The 18,397-nt window shown below is 39.1% G+C and overlaps 1 protein-coding gene across 1 annotated transcript; it reads left to right on the forward strand.

The window, feature by feature from the left end:
• The first annotated feature begins 3,483 nt into the window (after positions 1 to 3,483).
• LOC131456586 (chloride anion exchanger-like) lies at positions 3,484 to 18,173 on the forward strand. The gene is made up of 19 exons (XM_058625051.1): positions 3,484 to 3,697; positions 3,775 to 3,914; positions 5,154 to 5,264; positions 6,192 to 6,343; positions 6,441 to 6,605; positions 8,510 to 8,662; positions 10,314 to 10,396; positions 10,491 to 10,638; positions 10,865 to 10,978; positions 11,123 to 11,200; positions 11,682 to 11,777; positions 11,849 to 11,955; positions 12,879 to 12,948; positions 14,011 to 14,103; positions 14,184 to 14,279; positions 14,365 to 14,586; positions 15,836 to 15,890; positions 16,003 to 16,139; positions 17,397 to 18,173. The coding sequence occupies exons 1-19, from the start codon at positions 3,570 to 3,572 to the stop codon at positions 17,415 to 17,417; spliced, it is 2,169 nt and encodes a 722-aa protein (XP_058481034.1). The 5' UTR covers positions 3,484 to 3,569; the 3' UTR covers positions 17,418 to 18,173.
• Positions 18,174 to 18,397: the final 224 nt, after the last annotated feature.

The raw sequence follows: 18,397 nt of genomic DNA on the forward strand, positions 1-18,397 counted from the left end.
GAATAGACTGTGGGTGTTGAAGAAACACCGGTTGCAAGGGAGTTACGTTTTTCTGTCGCCTAATCAGTTGACTGTCATAGGTGGAGCCAGTCTAGATCCACCTGAACCATGACGTACAATTTTACTCTGGTACCCCAAGGGAAGGGTATCAAAAACGGAAGGGTTGGGGCTGGTTATTTTGGTACTATTCCTAATGGATATGCAAAAAAAATGCATACCATACTGTACCAAACTGAACCATTCCACTGGGTTAAGCTTAAGAAAGCCATTGGAAAAATTGAAATGCAGTAGCTAGTGTTTGGCCAGAGAGAGGCAGTAGATACACAGATGTTTATGTGTAATTTCAATATTTCAAGATCAAGAACCGTTATTATCTTTTAACCTTTATTAGTTTCACAGTCAGTAGAAATAAACATGTATGACAAGACAACAATAGGTCATTTAAAAGTATATTTGCTGCAGGGACATATTAATCTTTTAGTCTGTTAATCCTGCATCTCAGCAGCAAATATCTGCATCCGTAAGGAAGCAACCTGAACTCTTAATGTAGTGGGTGGTCTGGATCTGTTGGGATGAGTCTGGCTTTTTTCACTGACCTCACCTTGTGCAAATCAGTGAGGTTATTTAGGGCTGTGCCAGCAATTTTACTGCACACCCTGACAATTCCTTACATGTTCCTATTCTTACCTGTTCCTATTCTTACATGTTAAAAGACAAAACCAGCAGAATTAAATTAAAAGTTAGTAAAGACTCGATAAAACAAAAATAAAACATTCTCATAAAAGTAGAATTTACATTAAAACCACAGAGCCTCCAATAAAATACATTCGCTGTTGAGCCTTTTTACAAAGTGAAACCATGTGGGCATCAAAAGTCGTCAAGCACAGTTCCCAGGTATTTATACTGCTTCACAACATCTTCACCTAAAATAACCACAGGTAAGGTGAGTGTACTGTCTTTACATACTTTACACTAAACCTGGATCGGCAAATAGCATTACCAGATAACCATATATGCTAGTTTACACCTGAAAAAAGGTGGTTTCGTTGTGTAACTTTCAAGGCTCAGTGCGTCTTTATTATCCCAGGGTGCAATTTGCTTCACATCCATTAGCAACAATATGGACAACAGATAAAAAACAGATAAATACAGCAACAAATAGCAATAATCACTTCAGTCATTCACCAGGCTGATAGCAGGCAGGACAAATGTCATTTTGAATCTGTTTCTGCAATACTGCAGATTGTATCTATGCTCTGAAGGAAGTAACATGAACTCACACTGTAAAGGATGATCAGGTTTTTTCTAAAGACCTGACCTTATATGGTCATGGATATTGTTCAGATGTGTTCAGGCAATTTGGCTGCACACCTTAATGTAAAAAAATAAAATAAAAAATGTAAGAACAACCACTTGTGGGCTACAGGCTGTGAGTTTGAGACCTCTGATTTAGAGGCAAATGGTAGTGACATCACCCATATAACTTTGAACTCCTGATGTTCAGTTTGACTGGCGCCATGTTGAAGTTTTGCAACCAGAAAATGACAGACGTCACCTGCAACCAGGCAGGCAATCACACTGGTGTCCACACATTATGGGCCACGCTTTGCTATCTATTTTCATCTAAACTTGAACATTGAAAGGGAAGGTCAACTAGACGGTAGTGAGACCTATGATGTATGGCTTGGAGACAGTGGCACTGTCTAAAAGACAGGATGTGGAGCTGAAGATGCTGAGATTTTCATTAGTGTGACCAGGATGGTCAGGATTAGCAATTAGCACATTCGAGGGACAGCTCAGATTGAACGCTGCTGCTGCTGCTGCTGCTGCTGCTGCATAAGACATAACATGACCATGATGTGTTATCACAGATTGAGAAAACATTTAGTTGAAATAGAGTGTGAGAGAGTGAGGAAATTCCCCCAGCAGTCTAGGTCTATAGCAGCATAACTAAGAGATGGTCCAGGTTTCCCTGAACCAGCTCTAACTATAAGCTTCATCAAAAAGGAAAGTTTTAAGTCTAACTTTAAATACAGAGAGAGTGTCTGCCTCCCAAACTGTCATTGGGAGCTGGTTGCACAGGAGAGGAGCTTGGTAACTGAAGGCTCTGCCTCCCATTCTGCTTTTACAGACTCTGGGAACCACAAGTAAACCTGTATTTTGTGACCTAAGTGGTCTGTTAGGGTGATAAGGTAAGACTAGTTCTTTCAGGTATGAAGGGGCCTGACCATTAAGTGCTTTTTATGTGAGGAGGAGGATTTTAAATTTAATTCTAAACTGTACGGGGAGCCAGTGTAGAGAAGCTAACACTGGACTTATGTGGTCTCTCTTTTTAGTTCCTGTCAGAACTCGTCCTGCAGTATTTTCAATTAACTGAAGGGTTCTAACAGACTTGTTGGAACATCCTGATAATAAGGAGTCACAGTAATCTAATCTAGATGTAACAAAAGCAAGAAGTAGTTTTTCAGCATCCTTTAAGGAAAATTAGTTTTATGTGTGAATCAAATGACATTTCCTGGTCAAAAATAACTTCAATTTTCCTCACAGTGGAACATGGTGATGTCATCCAAAGTGACAATTTGGTCAGAATTTTTTTTTGTTTAGGGCCGAGTATAATGACCTCATGACCTAATGACCTTTTTTCTGAGTTTAAAAATAGAAAGTTACAGGTCTTCCAGGACTTAATGTCTCTGATACATTCCTGGAGTTGAACAACCTGCTTTATTTCATCTGGCCTCATTGATAAACATAGCTTTGTGTCATCTGCATAACAATGAAAGTGTATGTTGTGCTTTCTAATAATGTTCCCTAAAGGAAGCATATATAAGGTAAAACGTATAGGCCCGAGCACTGAGCCTTGTGGAACTTCACAATGTACACAGTTCTTTTCAGTGAATATCCCTTTTCATCTACTTCCAATCTATATTATGGCAAGCATCGCTCAACTAAATTAAGAGACTTGACCATCCATCATCATAACTCTGGAGTTATGACGTGTCGACGTGTCCTTGGGCAAGACACTTAAACCCACATTGCCTGTGTTTATCCTAATCTCTGAGGCCCTGTTATCACTTTCTTCATACTGTCTTTACCCTCTCTGGAATAACCTTATCTATCTATATGGATTTGACCTACATCATAGTCATTTTTGATATGAATATGGTCTGAAAAAAACAATATGTCCCTTTTTATGTAGTTTGATTAATAGTACATTTTTGAAATTTACAATGTCAAATTATACTATTTAACACAGATTCTAACTAAAAATATTTCACTGGTAGCATATTTAAAGATTAGATAGGCCTCTCTCTAGAGCAACAAGGTAAAACAATGCAAATTTGGAAGAAATAAAATTCCAACAATTAAGCCACTCCCACCAAAACAAAATAAAAATCTTTCTGACATACAGGATGAATCATAAAGTCCTCGTGTTAATGATTCAACACAGTAAAGACAAAAGTGTCATAGTGATGAAATTGATCTCAGATGACAGATTAGATAGACACAGAATCACTGCATAGCAGAAGGAGCAACAGGCAAAGGCGCTCAGACACCTGTGTAATGTGAAGATGGCAACTTTGAGGAAACACTACGTCGTTAGAAGAGAGGTGTACTCTGAGGACAGCTTTGATGAAGATCATAATAGAATCCACAGGGTGCACAAAACTATCCTGGACCATGTCAAAGAGTATCTGACGTAAGTTGGCACTGATTATACAGAGAAGAGGAGATTGGAGTTTGTGCTTCACCTAATCTCTCCCTGTGTTTGTGTAGTTGGGATTCAAAACGTGCCAAAAATGCCGCACTCTCTCTTCTGCCCATCATTGGCTGGATGAGGGTCTACAGATTTAGAGAGTGGCTGCTGGGGGATGTGGTATCTGGGATCAGCACTGGACTGGTGGCTATCATGCAAGGTGAGAAGGAAGTTAAATATTGATCATTGTTGATGAACTTTTTCTGTTCAAATCTGTGTTGAACGGCTTCATTTTCTGACTGATATCCATAAGCCCTAATCTAAAGTGTTTGTCCAGTGAAAAAAAGCTAAATGTTTTTTAGTCTCTGAGCTCTGACAGTAAATCGAGCAGAATGTTTTTCGAGTATTTCACAATGAGGTGGTTATTTCTTCTTAAGCCTGGGTCACTCCTTACTACATACTTACTGCACTGCCTGCTCCCACATTTGTATTGTTCACAATAGGGAGTGTGTCTGCTGTGGAGTTGCTGTTTTATATAGGGATTGATTTTGAAAAAAATCCGTAAATTATAGAAATTCTAGCATTCTTATGTAGCCTGATTGTATGTCAAGATCTGCAAATATTTCACAAGAGGCTTGTTGAAATAAATTAATAGATTCAGGCAACCATAATGTGAGTGCTTTATTTTGAAACAGTGTTGTGTTTTTGTCTTATATTTAACATTTAAACTGTGGTCTAAGAAACAATTGCTGTCTAGTTTGCTGTGAGTGCCAAACAAAGATAAAGTAAAGAGACACACCTGAGATGCACATTTCAAAGAACCCAGAACTGGGGGGAACTTCCATCTCAGGATGTTCATACCATGATCACATGCAGATAGCATCCTGAATGCGTCTTCAGATCCATTCACAAAATCCACATTTGGATTTGGGCATGCATGTGGCCTCAGTGGACAAAACAGACATAGCCTACTTAGCTGGTGCTCTCAAACCCGTTCCTTTTTCACTCACTCAAGGCCCATGATATTGAACTATTTGTAGCCACTCCCACAGTATTACTCCCACTGTAGTGGATGACTCTTGAATATAAAGGAATGTCCATTTCAGTCAAATCGCTATGATGTGACCCTATATATTGATTTGTAAATAGGACTGTGTATCACTACTGCTTTCCTGAATTGATTCGATTTCCGACTCACAAGGTCCGGATTCGATTAAATTTTAAAGGAAGCAACAACTGCAGGAGGGGAGTGCTAATAGAAACAGTGGAAAGGAATACTGTACAAGCCATCACCTGAAGAAGAAAATAACATACAAAATAAGGGCAAACTGGCAAGATAACACTGACACAAGTTGGCCAAAAGACAAAATTGTAGCCTTAAATAACTAAAATAACTCCACTAAAACATATGCGTTACAATGTGAAGCTTAATTTTGTGTTTTGCTGTTGTCAAACTCAGGACTGGCATTCTCTCTGTTGGCCTCGCTGCCTGCAAGCTACGGACTCTACACAGCATTCTTCCCTGTGCTCACATACTTTTTCCTTGGTACCTCAAGACACATATCTATAGGTATGTCTTACCGTGCTCAGTCACCATAGATGTGTTTCCTGTTTACACAAACTGCTGAGCACATGCTGAATCACTTCAATAGCCTGTCACAAGATGATAGGAACATTTTTTTACATTTGACCAATAACATCCAATTCCAAGCTGAAGCCATTTGTCTTTGTGCTTCTGCATGAAAATGAGCCACAAATCAATTCAAATAAACGTTAAGCTAAAAGGAGCTAAAACGTTTATGACTCCACTTTCCTGCTTTTCCTGGTTATTCTCTATGCATTTTCTCTTTTTGTTTGACAATTTTATGGGCTTGGCATAAATGTTTGTCTCGTAGTGTCACATGGAGATTCTGTCTCTGTCTCTGTCAAGATTTACACCCACTACTGATTCCTGGGTTTGCATTTTTATGTGGTTCCTTAAATTTGAGTAATGCTCTGTCCCTCCATACTCCACAAGGTTTAATAGAAATAGTGTCTGTACAAGTAGCAGTAATGGGAGTCTACCATGCCACATTTAATAAAACCTCAATCTATTAACTACTATAATATATAACTACTGCAAATTTACTGTACCAAACATAAGACGTGTGACAGTCAGCTATAGCTACAACATAAATGGTTAGTAACACAACTCAGACATCCATACAATTCAATCAGGGGAAATTAGTGACTGGAAAATGAATGAATGCAGATTAAACAGGGTAATATCCTGGTCTTTACAGAGTGTTTGGCACTTGGACATGATGGCACAAACACATCAGACCCATTTAAACTATTTTGTTTTTGTGAACAGACATGACACAAGTGTGGGGTGGGGAAGTCAGAGCTGATCTCAGTCGTATTTTGCACAACATGATGTTAATAACGGTATCACGGTAATAAGGTTTCAATAGAGCCATAGTGTCTCCCTAACCATCCACACACTTCCTCTCTGCAGGTTCCTTTCCAGTCCTGAGCCTAATGGTGGGCACTGTAGTGGACCGTCTTGTCCCAGTGAACAGCACATCAGTCAATATTACAGACTCTGACCTGGACTCGCAGAGAGTCCTGGTGGCCTCCTCTGTCACCTTCCTCATGGGGATTTTCCAGGTAGACTTGACTTCTATTTCTGTAGACTGATGATTCTGCAAGTCCTTTTTCAAGTTTTCAAACCATGCTTTTCTCACCGTGTTTCTGTTTGGTGCAGCTTGCCATGGGTATTCTGCAGGTGGGCTTTATTGTTGTGTACCTGTCAGACACTCTAGTGTCCGGCTTTACCACAGCAGCAGCCGTGCACATCGTGGTTTCCCAGCTCAAGTTTGTGTTGGGGTTAGTTGTTCCAGGCATCAGTGGTCCGCTCTCTATCATATACGTGAGTACAACATGTGACATGCGACTATAGTTTCAAATATGCAAATAGATCTTGTGCAAAGAAACAGAGCAGATGCCAGTGAGTGAAGAGATTTTTTAAAAGAATGATCATAACCAAAAACTTAGCTGACAACTCTTCTTCTCAACTTCTTAAATGTCCAGTATGAAATACTTTCCACGGATGACTCCACTATTTTTGTCTTTAAATGAACAATAATAGAGCACCACAACAGCGTCCAAGAGGAGAAGCGGTTTGATGGAGCCCATTATTAGTTTGTCAGACCACTTTCAACCCTGGTCTAATCTTTCTGTCTGAAGATTTTTTTTAGCCAAAGAAAGAGCTTTCTTTGGATGGTTTGGATGGAACCCATTTACAGTTTGTGACATTCTCCATCATGGAAATGCCAGACCTTGGTATAATCTCTGTCCTAAAGAGCTTTCTTTGGAAGTAAATCTGGAGAGTCACCTGCAGCTAGACATTTTCAGGTAATCTCTGCCATTTTACTTTTATTACCTTTAAGTGAGGAGTAGCTCTCAATCATGGAAATGCCAGATCAGTAGCAACCCTGTTCTAATTTCCCACCTTTTTACTCAAGCTTTCCCGCTATAGGCTTTCAAGTTCTCTGCCATCTTACATTCACCACCAGCAAGTGGACTGTTTTTCTGCTTTTACTTGTTCAAGTGGAAAACTCCTAATTGCAAAATAAAAAATGTGTACAGGACACCATTAACGTGTGGATATGTTGGGAGAATAAGATGGGTAAACCCAACCAAATCTGTCAGCAATTTGTTTTCGCTCCACAGACATGTCTGGCAAAGACTACTGAATCTCAGAAAAAGGGAACAGTCACAAAAGGTTTTTTTTCCCCCTGACATGCTAAAGGTGGACTTAATGTGATGATGACAGAGAAGCAACGTCTGGCAGCTTTTGCTTAAATCCAACATGAAAGCCACCAAAGAGCAGCTATCTACGGAGTTTCCCCGGGCACTAGTGTGAGGCATTTCAATCTGCATCCGTTGGCCATGTCTCTTGGAAGTGGAAGGCGACTACACTTGTTTCAGACCCATAGTCTATCTTAAATGAGATTCAGATGCAGTCTGGCATTAACCAGGCTCACTCTTCTCATGAATATGGTAAAAAAAAAAAACCATCTCCATTTGAACGCAGCATATTTATATACAGGGTCTGACTTTTCCTGCAGCACTCAAATGCAATTGCCAAAACACTATACATTTACATCATAAATATTTATTTCCTGAACTCTTGTTGGGCAGAATTTTGCATATTGGACCTTTAAGGATTAGTAATCAATTAAGATGATAAATGAGAACATGGGCACCACTGTTATACATTGTATTGAGGCTGCATTGTTGGGTGTTTCTTTTATTTTTACCATTCATGCACTTATAATTTTGTTTGTCTTCTGTTTGCACACTTGCTTGTTTTGTGTTGAAGGACCCCCTTTAAAACAAGATGGTGCAATCCAAGGTTTAGCGTTGTTCATCTGTAGTCTGAGGTAAACAGGTTTGCGCTGTTGTCGCTTTAGAGCAAAAGACAAGAAGGATGTTTTGGAAACTTTTGTTAATTATCACCCACAATCTCATTTGATGAGGAGTAACTGGCAACATCTCCTTCTGATTGCCATCATATCCATCTGATAAACTGCTGGTTAATATGTTTGTTTGAACTTTCAAACACAACCCATGCAGACAATATCTATCTGCATGGGTTGCCAGAAAGCAACTGGTAGATTTTATGATTTGATTGTAAAAGAATGAAGATCAAAATATTCTTCCCAGGTATTTTAATTTCAGTGCAAAGAGCATATCATATTAAAGTACAGTACCGTTTCCAATTTAATAGCAATTTTTGTGTGTCTCATGTTGAATACATTTCTGTTACAGACCCTGGAGAAAATCTTCGTCCAGATCACCTCTGTAAACATCTGTGACCTGGTCATGTCAATAGTGATTATGGTGATTGTGTTCATAGTGAAGGAGCTGAATGACAGATACAAAGCCAAACTGCCCGTCCCTGTCCCCATAGAAGTCATCATGGTGAGGAAATCCTGACAGGAGACTATAGAATACTACAATAGCGTCATTTTAGTTTCCACATGGCCACTGCTCCTGTATTTAGGAGGCTTTATTAGCAGAAATTGAATATGCTTGGAAGTGTATGTATATTACCACTTTAGAATTGAAACGTTTTGGTTTTATGGACTTAAAAAAGTCTTGCCACTATGTTGCCCAAATGAACAAAACAGCCACAATGTGTATTTAATGTTTTAAAGAGGAAGCTTATTACACAAATGTAAAAGAAGGACATCTTTTCTCTAAAGGCCATCATAGTTTCCTGACATGCATAGTAGAGGGAGGGTAGTTCCCCTCTTGTTTCACTCTGCATTCCCACCATTAGATTTCACTAATGCCGCTTTTCCATTATATGGTGGTATCTATTACCAGTATGTTCCAAACACTGTGGATACATACAATACAGTACTATTCCAATACATCTTAGTAGATGACCTTGTACAATTCACTCATCTTATTTTTTCTGAGTTTCTGTTCCCAACATGTTAGGGGGTTTCAAGAACCTTTAGGGGCTCATGTCAAAAGGGTCCCAAGGGCCCTTCATTGAGCCATACTAAAGCCTAGTAATCTTGACACAGGGCCTAATTTGGGGGGATTCAGCTATGATGTCATTGCAGTCTCGGGGATGTAACCAATCATACATTTTTTGGTTGGTTTTCACAAAATTGTCATGGCTGTGGACTGATGTAATCAGCCATATTCTTTCAACTCAGGGCCCCAGGCAATTGTCTGCTTTGCCTATGGCGCATTTCCACCGGCTCTACTCGCCTCGCCTCGCCTCGCCACGGCACGGTTTAAGTAGCGTTTCCACTAGCCTAGTACCTGGTACTAGGTGCTATTTTTAGTACCTGCTCAGGCGAGGTTCCAAGCGTGCTTAAAAGCAGGTACTATGCGATGATGATTAGTCAGACTGCCGGCCGCTGAGTCCCGTCACAGGAAGAGACCTCCCACACATAAATCAAGCCGAACAGCGCCAAACTGTAGATCACTTAAACTATTAACAATCCTAACAACGTGGGTTAATCTCCAACAACTACCAGAGAAACCTTTATATTCAACAGGAGTCTTTTAAAGTGGAGTGGTGTATTTAGATGTACTTTTTTGTAGTGGAGAGGCAACCAAATCGTGCCGAGGCGAGGCGAGTAGAGCCGGTGGAAATGCACCATTAGACCGTTGCAACACCCCTGCCTTTATCACTCTATATTATATATTATAATACTATATATATATTATATATTATATACTATATTATAACTTCCTCTTGTGTTTCCTGGGTTAATATCCCCAAAGATTAGATTACATTAGATTAGATTAGATTAGATTAGATTATAAAATAAGCAATATGAAATAGACACAATATACAAATACAAATAATGTGTACAATGTACAATGACAATACTAGACATTTGACATTTAATTTTCACACATTTATCCTGCGGGCCGGATTGGACCCTCTGGTGGGCCAGTTTTGGCCCATGGGCTGTAAGTTTGACAACCCTGCTCTACCCCAAACATATTTTTAGTCTTTTAAAAATATTTTCTCTCCATAATAATGGTTAGCAATAGCTGAGGTTTCTTAGTTACTTAGACTGAAGTGTATTTTTTCTTCACACAGACTGTCATAGCTTGTGGCATGTCGTATGGCTTAAACTTTAAGGACACGTATGATGTTGATGTTGTTGGCACAATGGTCCGTGGGTAAGTTTCCATATAGAAAATACTCACTGCTGTTACAGCTGATAACACCAGGTACATGTACAATTAAACACTGTTTTTTTTCTTCTTCTTTCAGGTATGAATCTCCAATTGCACCCAGTATGAAGGTCTTTCAGGAGAGTGCTGTAGAAGCCTTTCCTATCGCCATAGTGGGGTTTGCTGTTGCCTTCTCTGTGGCCAAAGTCTACTCTGTCAAACATGATTATTCTATTGATGCCAACCAGGTGAATGACACTTAAAACACAGTCTCTGTTGGAGGAAGTGTTAATTAGTTACTATAGTATAAGATTTAATAAGAAAGTCTCATAATTGTTCTTCATGAAGCTATAAAGTTGTATTAAATCAACGTTGGGTGCATGCATGTGCAGGGCAAACTAAATAAGTCCAAGCAACAGTTTCAGGCTTGAATGACGTAAAATGCAACTCCACTTGTTACTTTTTCTTCCCCAGGAGCTCATCGCTTTTGGGGTTAGCAACATATTTGGTGCAAGCTTCAGGTCTTTTGCAGCCAGCACGGCACTTTCCAGAACAGCCGTCCAGGAAAGTTCAGGAGGCAAAACACAGGTCAGACAAAACACTACTACACACAACTAACACCTCCTGTTTCCTTGTTGTGGACATTTACAGGGCCATATTCCCATAAAGATTTATTATAATAGTGACTTTACAGTTTCTTTCATGTCACATGTTTTGATTTTACAAATGCAGGTTGCAGGATTGATGTCAGCCCTGATTGTTATGATTGTTACTCTTGCTCTTGGATTCCTGTTGGAGCCGCTTCCCAAGGTGAGGTTTCCTGCTGCAATGAATTGTTAAACAACTGGGGTTTGGGTTTGTTTTATGAATGTATGAAAAGGCTACTCCCGGAATTGCTTATTTTTATATCTCTATGTACAGATATACTGTATTTTTCATTGTTATTCTGCCCAGTGTCTATGTATTTATTTTACTTTGTCTTTATTCATTTTCTCCTGCCTCAATTTGCACAGCTGCTGTTTACACGTTGTATTTCTAATTTTTTTTCCTTCATTTTTCTTAGGAGTTTTATTTTATGACTAGAAATAAAACTCAGGAGTTTTATTTTAGTTTATGACGGCTCTATGGTAGCCCTTGAAATCCATCCAGTGGACACCTCTGTTCCAAAAGAGTGTTGGAAATGTTGTTATTTCAACACAATACTGTATATAACATTAGTCCTGTCGTTTTTGTTTCATATTATATCTCTAATTAACATTTTTCAAACACCCCTTTAACACTGTGACTGCAGTCTGTCCTGGGTGCCCTGGTAATCGTAAATCTGAAGGGGATGCTGATGCAGTTCAGGGAAATACCGTATCTGTGGAGGAGAGACAAACCAGAATGTGTAGGTACTCAACTTGTGTTGTTTTAGAATTCAGTTGTCAGTGTTTGACCTCAGGTTTTTGTTTCCCACAGGTAGTGTGGATAGCAACATGCTTGGCTGCCATCCTGCTGGGCCTGGACCTTGGTCTGGCAGTGGGCTTGGGGGTGGAGCTGCTTACTGTTGTCTTCAGGACTCAGTTGTAAGGACACATTTTATGCAACTAATATTTCAGTATATGTTCCATAAAGAATGTACATTTGATGGCATTTTTAACCTAATGCCAACCAACATAGCATGTCTTCTTGACCATGTCTTCATGGCTAAATGAGTTGCTGCCACCTGATTGGCTGAATAGATGTGTGCATTAACATGTGATGGTGTGTGTGTGTGTGTGCAGTGTGAAGGTGCTTTAGGGTATATTTGTGAAAATAGGGGGAAACATATGAGATAGGTGACGTGATTGGTGAGGTGTATTTAGTTATAAACTATTCAGCACATAGATGGAGAGAGTAACTGGTAATGGAAAATGATAATACTAAGAAGAGGGGCTGGATGATTTAATAAGTACATTATTTAATAGGCACATTATGAAAGTGTCAAACTAAAATATACGTTTTCCCAGTTATCTCCAAATCTCCAAAGAGTTAATCAACCTCATGAGGAACACACACAGTCTGGTTTCCATACTTAAGAAGACATTACATTAACTTACATTCATTTATTGGAGACTTACTCTAACCTTAACCATGACTACTACTGGCCTAACCCTATCCCATACAAACATGTCTTCACCTTATGGTGAATAATGTGACTGTGTAAACAGCTTTAGGTCCCCACAACATAAGTAATACCTGAAGCACACACAGAAAGATGTATGCATTAACAAGGAGTTCAACAGGTGAACCTAAATTGGACAGTTAGTGTTGCGTGAGTAGTCATCTAGGGAGTGATTCTGTATATGACACTACAAAACCACACTTGTCGTCAGTCACATAGCACTTACAACATCTCCCAACTTTGATGTATCTTTCAGCCTGTGTTAATATGAGTCACAAATCATGAGACATGTTACTTGTATGTTGTGTCTACTGTTTATGCATTATCCTCTCTGTGTCTCTATAGTCCACGTTGTTGTGTCTTGGCTAACATCCCTGGGACTGACCTCTACAGAGATCGCAAAGACTACCTGAATGTATGTATATTACATTTTCATTTACACCTGCAGTGCGTAACTTTTGGGGATTTTTTCTTTTTAAATGTCATTGTTCTGCCTCTGCTTGTGACAATGTGACCTGATTTGTATGTTTACGCCAAGCATGTTCGTCTGTCGTCTTACTTACGAGTGCAACGTCGCTGTTGCCTCCATCTGGTGTGACATAAAACAAATGACTTGCTGTAAACAGCACTTGAATGTAGCCGGGTGACACAAGATCAATACTGAAAATCACAGAGAAAGTCGTGTGGAGCAGATAGCCTTCATCAGCATTGTGTAACATTTGTTTACATTTAACAGTTACTCTTAAGCCCATAAATTTAGCCTGGTTAACGCCAGACTGCATCTCACTATCATTTAAGAGTATGGAAAGGGTGGAGTCACCTCCCACTTTAAGGGGTTAGTGATTGGTCAAAAGCCGTGTTACATATTTTTTTTCACATTTCCATTAGTAATAGTACCAAAATAAAATGGTATGGTACGGTCAGGGTGGCACCCATGACAGACAGCTGATTGGGTGACTATCCCATGTGTGTGAATATCCCATAAAAAAGTCGAGGCAAAACATCCGCAGTCTGTTGTGCCGTTGTCGTCATTTGTTAACGACCTACTGGTACAACGTCATACTACACATCTCGGCACAGCCCACACCCCTGCTACCAAGTAAAGGTATTGTTCTCAGGCCAAACACAAGCCTGACCCAGGGCTTGACCACTCCAAAACCAAACGGTGCCATGATGGAAACACAGCAAAAGCGGCATCCTCGCCAGATGTGTCTGCAGAGAGAAATCAAATTGGCTGGGTTCACCCAGGCTTCGATAATTTCATCAGTCAACAATCAGTCGGTACAAATTGGCTTGTTGTGAGGGTTACAAACACTGTTTTATGTTTATCTTTTTTTTATTCGCAGACAGCTTCATTTATTTATTAGTGACTAATCGGACATGAAAATAATATTACAAGTAACTTGAGAGAGTGTTTCAGAAAAAATATCATCATTGTCCACTGAATTATTTTGAATCTTGATACATTTCCTTTCAGATTTTTGAACCAAATGGAGTTAAGATCTTCAGGATACCCTCTCCCATCTTCTTTGCCAACATTGAGTTCTTCAGGGAAAAGCTTGTCGAGGCCGTATGTATGAATGACGCTTCTACCGCTCATTTGGTTAGTGTTTCGTCAGCAGTGTAACATAATTGTACTGGTTGTCACAGGTCGGATTTAACCCCCTGAGAGTGTTGAGGAAGAGGAACAAGGCAGAGAAGAAAATCAAGAAACTGTTGCTGGAAGAGGGAGAACATGTTACAGAGGTCAGACATGAATGCAGTAGGAAAGGAGATGAAACTGTTCCTTCAGAAAGCTGTAAGCCTATACTGAAATAGGTCTGTCTAACAGGGAGGTGTGGGCCACTTATTTTGCCAAACATCCGACGAGTCCTGCATGAACATGGAGAAGTCTGAAAAGTCCGATGTCCTCAACGGCCTTCCTTTCTGGAAAGACTGGAATGCTGAGCTTCCCGACAACATCAGTGTTCCTAGAGTGGACCTCCACAGCCTGATCCTGGACTTCTCTGCTGTCTCATTCCTGGACATCTCTGCTATGAAGGGGCTCAAAATGGTAAAGAAAAACCTCTCAGAGGCCTCCAGTGTAAATCTGTACGTAGAGACCCACAAAAATGTATTTATCTTGCAGTGACTCCCATCATAGTGATGAGTAATGTCAGTAGTGCTGCTGACAAATCATTATCAGCAAATAAAACAATAAAATCCTTAATTTGTTCCTACTCATATCATGAGTAGGAACACATTTCTCCATTGGTCAAATATTATGTGTTAATGTCCATTTTTATAGCACATTTAAAACAACCTCAGCTGACCATGGTGCTGTACACGCACGCCCAACAAATACATGGCAGAAACAGGCAGAACAAATCAAAAAGAAAATTACAAAATAGAAATAGAAATATATAATGTAATAAATATGAGAAGAAGCAGCACAATAGAAGAAGGCAGGTTGTCCAGTTCATTCTAAATTGAACGCAAAAGAGAGAGCTGAAAAAACTGTGCTTATCTGTTTGTCCAAGCAGCTGTCAAAAATGAACAGGCAAGAGAAGTTAAAGGGACATAAGCGTGGACACAGTTGTCCACACTGTCAGGTCTCCATCTTATATTTAGTGTTACTGAATCTAACACAGTTAGGCTCTTAAAAAAGTGGAAGTTATAATTATTCTGAATCTAAGTTTTAATTTATTTATTAATTTAATTTAATTTTAGCTCAGTTCTAGGTCAAATAACAAAAAAAGCCCCCCCCCCCAGTTGGAACAAGTGTCTTTCTGCATAGAGTGCATGTTCTCCCCGTGTGTGCGTAGGTTTCTCTGGGTTCTCCCATTTCCAATCAAATCAGATCAAATAAAATAAATAAAACAAAAAATAAAATGAAATGGATACGACATCGACAACTTAAACAGTGTCAAAGGCCGATGAAAACAGGTGGGTTTTAAGAAGAGATTTAAAGACAGGCAGGGAAGACGCCTATCTAATGTGCAACGGCTGATCATCATCAAGTGGAAGATGATGGTGCAAGATGACAGGATGATAAAATACACTCAAAGGGCTTTTTCTGAGGTTGTAAACACTAAACATTTCTTGTCTTTAGTGATTATACATTTATACAAACATACTTATTGGTAATATATTCACCAATAAACCCTCCTAAAGCTGGACCTTTAAACAGTACAAAGAAATGTAATGTTGTACCCACAGTGCTTAAATAGATGAATTGTTGTTACCTTGCATTATTGCAATTGAGCAGATCAATTACAAATGCAATTCAACGTTGTGTTTATTATTACTGATTATCTCCACAGGCGATCAAAGAGTTCCAACAAATTCAAGTGGATGTTTACATTGTGTCATGTGATGGTGAGTTTCATTAGCACAAGATAAATACCCATAATACACCTCTCAGGTAGTTGTGAAGCATGAACCATGATCCCCGAGGACGACACTGAACTCAGGTGACTTGTGTTGACAGTGTACATCCTGGAGAAACTGCACGCCTGCATGTTCTTCGATGACGAGATTGTGACGTCCATGTTCTTCCCGACCCTTCATGACGCCATGCTGCACGTGCTCGGAAGAAACGAGGGGGATCACAGTAAAAGCAGAACGGTAAGAAAGAATTCTGATTATTGTCATCTGTGACAATAACAGGGCAGAGACTATGAAGCTGTTAGAAAGTTTTAAATCAGTAACACCAATCATAACCCTTCAAGACAATGTAAATCAGTGGTTCTCAAAGACGGGATCTGGACCAACAGAAGGGACTCTGCGATTTTTCTTTTAATTCCTAACAAATTTACACTTTATGTGTATATATTTTAAATAACATGAATAAAATTAAGTTTTAATTCATCTACCAAACATCTCTTGGAAATTATTCATGTTACAAATATGGCTTTAAATTTGTCTATATTATATATATTATACCATATTATGCACACATTTCTAGCTTCTACTTCCCTCTTGATTTACAAAGTCAGTAAACATTATCTTAATGGTTAATGGTCTCACTTTCTAGTTTCCGCTGTTGTTCAATAGAACATGGTGTCAATTGTGTGACTTCTGTTCCCATTTAGAGGAAAATAGCTGATAAAGAACAGCACATGTGAGTGAACACCAGTGTGATAGACAGCTGACATCGCAATTCTCATAGCTTCAAAATGGGAGTTCAGATTCCTGTGGGGGAAGTCATGACTGGTTGTCAATTGGTCAATATCAGCAGGGAGATCCAGAGTTTGTATCAGGTCATCCGTCACATAAAGAAATGAATGCTTCACTTCTTCTGCTTGAGAGTATTGGTGCGTTCCATTGACATTGGAGCTCTGATATCTCATCCCGTATCTCAGGCTAGCCATTGTTAGTCATTGTTAAAAGTCAATAACAAGGTTGTACAATACATGGTATTTTGCACAGAAACATTGAAGCAACATGTCTATGGTTAAAAATTGAACAGTACTGTGTACGAGTCATTTACTGTGAAACTAAAATACGACAGAAGTGCTTATATGGTGGCAGCCATCATGGAATCCTATGTTAAGTTTGGTGAGGTTGCTCTGAGTTGGAAAGCCAACGCCCCATTACCTTGGAAATACCAAGTTCTGAATGGAACGCACAAAACTCAGTCACTCACTCAGTCACTCACTCATCTTCTACCACTTTATCCTCCACATCAAAGTCGCTGGGGACACTAGTGTCAATCCCAGTTTGAACACACAAAACTAAATAATCAATTTATATCATTTTGGATATTTCTGCCTACTGCAGCTTTAAATGGCGTACAGTAGGCAATGCTTGCCGTGCAAAAAAATGTATTCTTATGACATCAATATTTTTTATGCTTGACAAGTTATTCTTTTTTCTTTACAGATTAAATATACCCAACTGTAGAAGAGCTGCAGTCTTGAGGAGCGTGTGAACACAAGGAAGATTCATCTACTGATGATAAACCCCGTTTACATTCTGCCAATTGAATGTACCGTCCGTCTCTACTCACTATATTGCCTTCATCAGGTGTTCTATGCATTCAGTAAAGTTCTGTTAAGTACCATAATTATGTACACATAATCCAAGACTTGCCAAGCCCCTTCTTAAATGTTTTCAGGCCATCAGCTGAGATTCACTCATACATTACACACAACTCTAGACTTTCATCTCACATTTTCTCTGACTTCTCTCAACCAACACACATTAAAGTACAGTAGACCATCTCTTTGAAACAGTTTATCTGAATCACTGCTGAATCAACATGTACATTGGTTACACCGAAGAACTGCTTAAGGACATCTGTGATCAACAAGAATGCTTGATACATATTCTGTTTTTCTAGTTTTTGTAGTGCTTATTTGCTTGTTTCTAGGAATGTGATTGTCAACATTTAACAATGCAGTTTTATGCCTGGTTTATGTTGCCGATTAGTGTAGCTGTTATTGTTTTAGACACTTTTTTTGGCCTCTAACCTCTACCTGCAATGTCTTATATACAGTATGTTTTATATAATTAATCAATGATTCAGTCTTTAGTGCCTGTGCATCAGTTCTTTGTCTGCATTTGGTGTACAAGTGGCCCAAGGCATAAATGTTCAGTGTTTAAATAACAGTTTGATGAAACAAATGCAATAAAATACACCAAAAGTTTTGCACTGGACACCAATGCCCTACAATTCAGTTGCAGAAATCATAGCTTGTCAGGTTGTAATAAATTACACACTAAGAGATCAACTGCTAGTCCACTCTGATTTCAAACTTGCTTACACCAGGTTAGAGCTGGTGTGAGATTTAATCATATGCTATGCCAATGTACATGTAAATAAATGCAATAACTGCATGGAAATTAGCTCATTTTTCTGATGTATGCATGTTTGATAAATG

The sequence above is a fragment of the Solea solea genome, chromosome 3 (assembly GCF_958295425.1).
Source record: "Solea solea chromosome 3, fSolSol10.1, whole genome shotgun sequence".
Taxonomy (NCBI): Eukaryota; Metazoa; Chordata; class Actinopteri; order Pleuronectiformes; family Soleidae; genus Solea; species Solea solea.

Bases quoted from the DNA above. Each gene is read 5' to 3' on its own strand.
- LOC131456586 (XM_058625051.1), top strand. From the start codon at position 3,570: ATGGCAACTTTGAGGAAACACTACGTCGTTAGAAGAGAGGTGTACTCT. The intron at 5,265-6,191 runs GTATGTCTTACC...TCCTCTCTGCAG, and splicing joins CTCAAGACACATATCTATAG to GTTCCTTTCCAGTCCTGAGC. The intron at 11,778-11,848 runs GTAGGTACTCAA...TGTTTCCCACAG, and splicing joins GGAGAGACAAACCAGAATGT to GTAGTGTGGATAGCAACATG.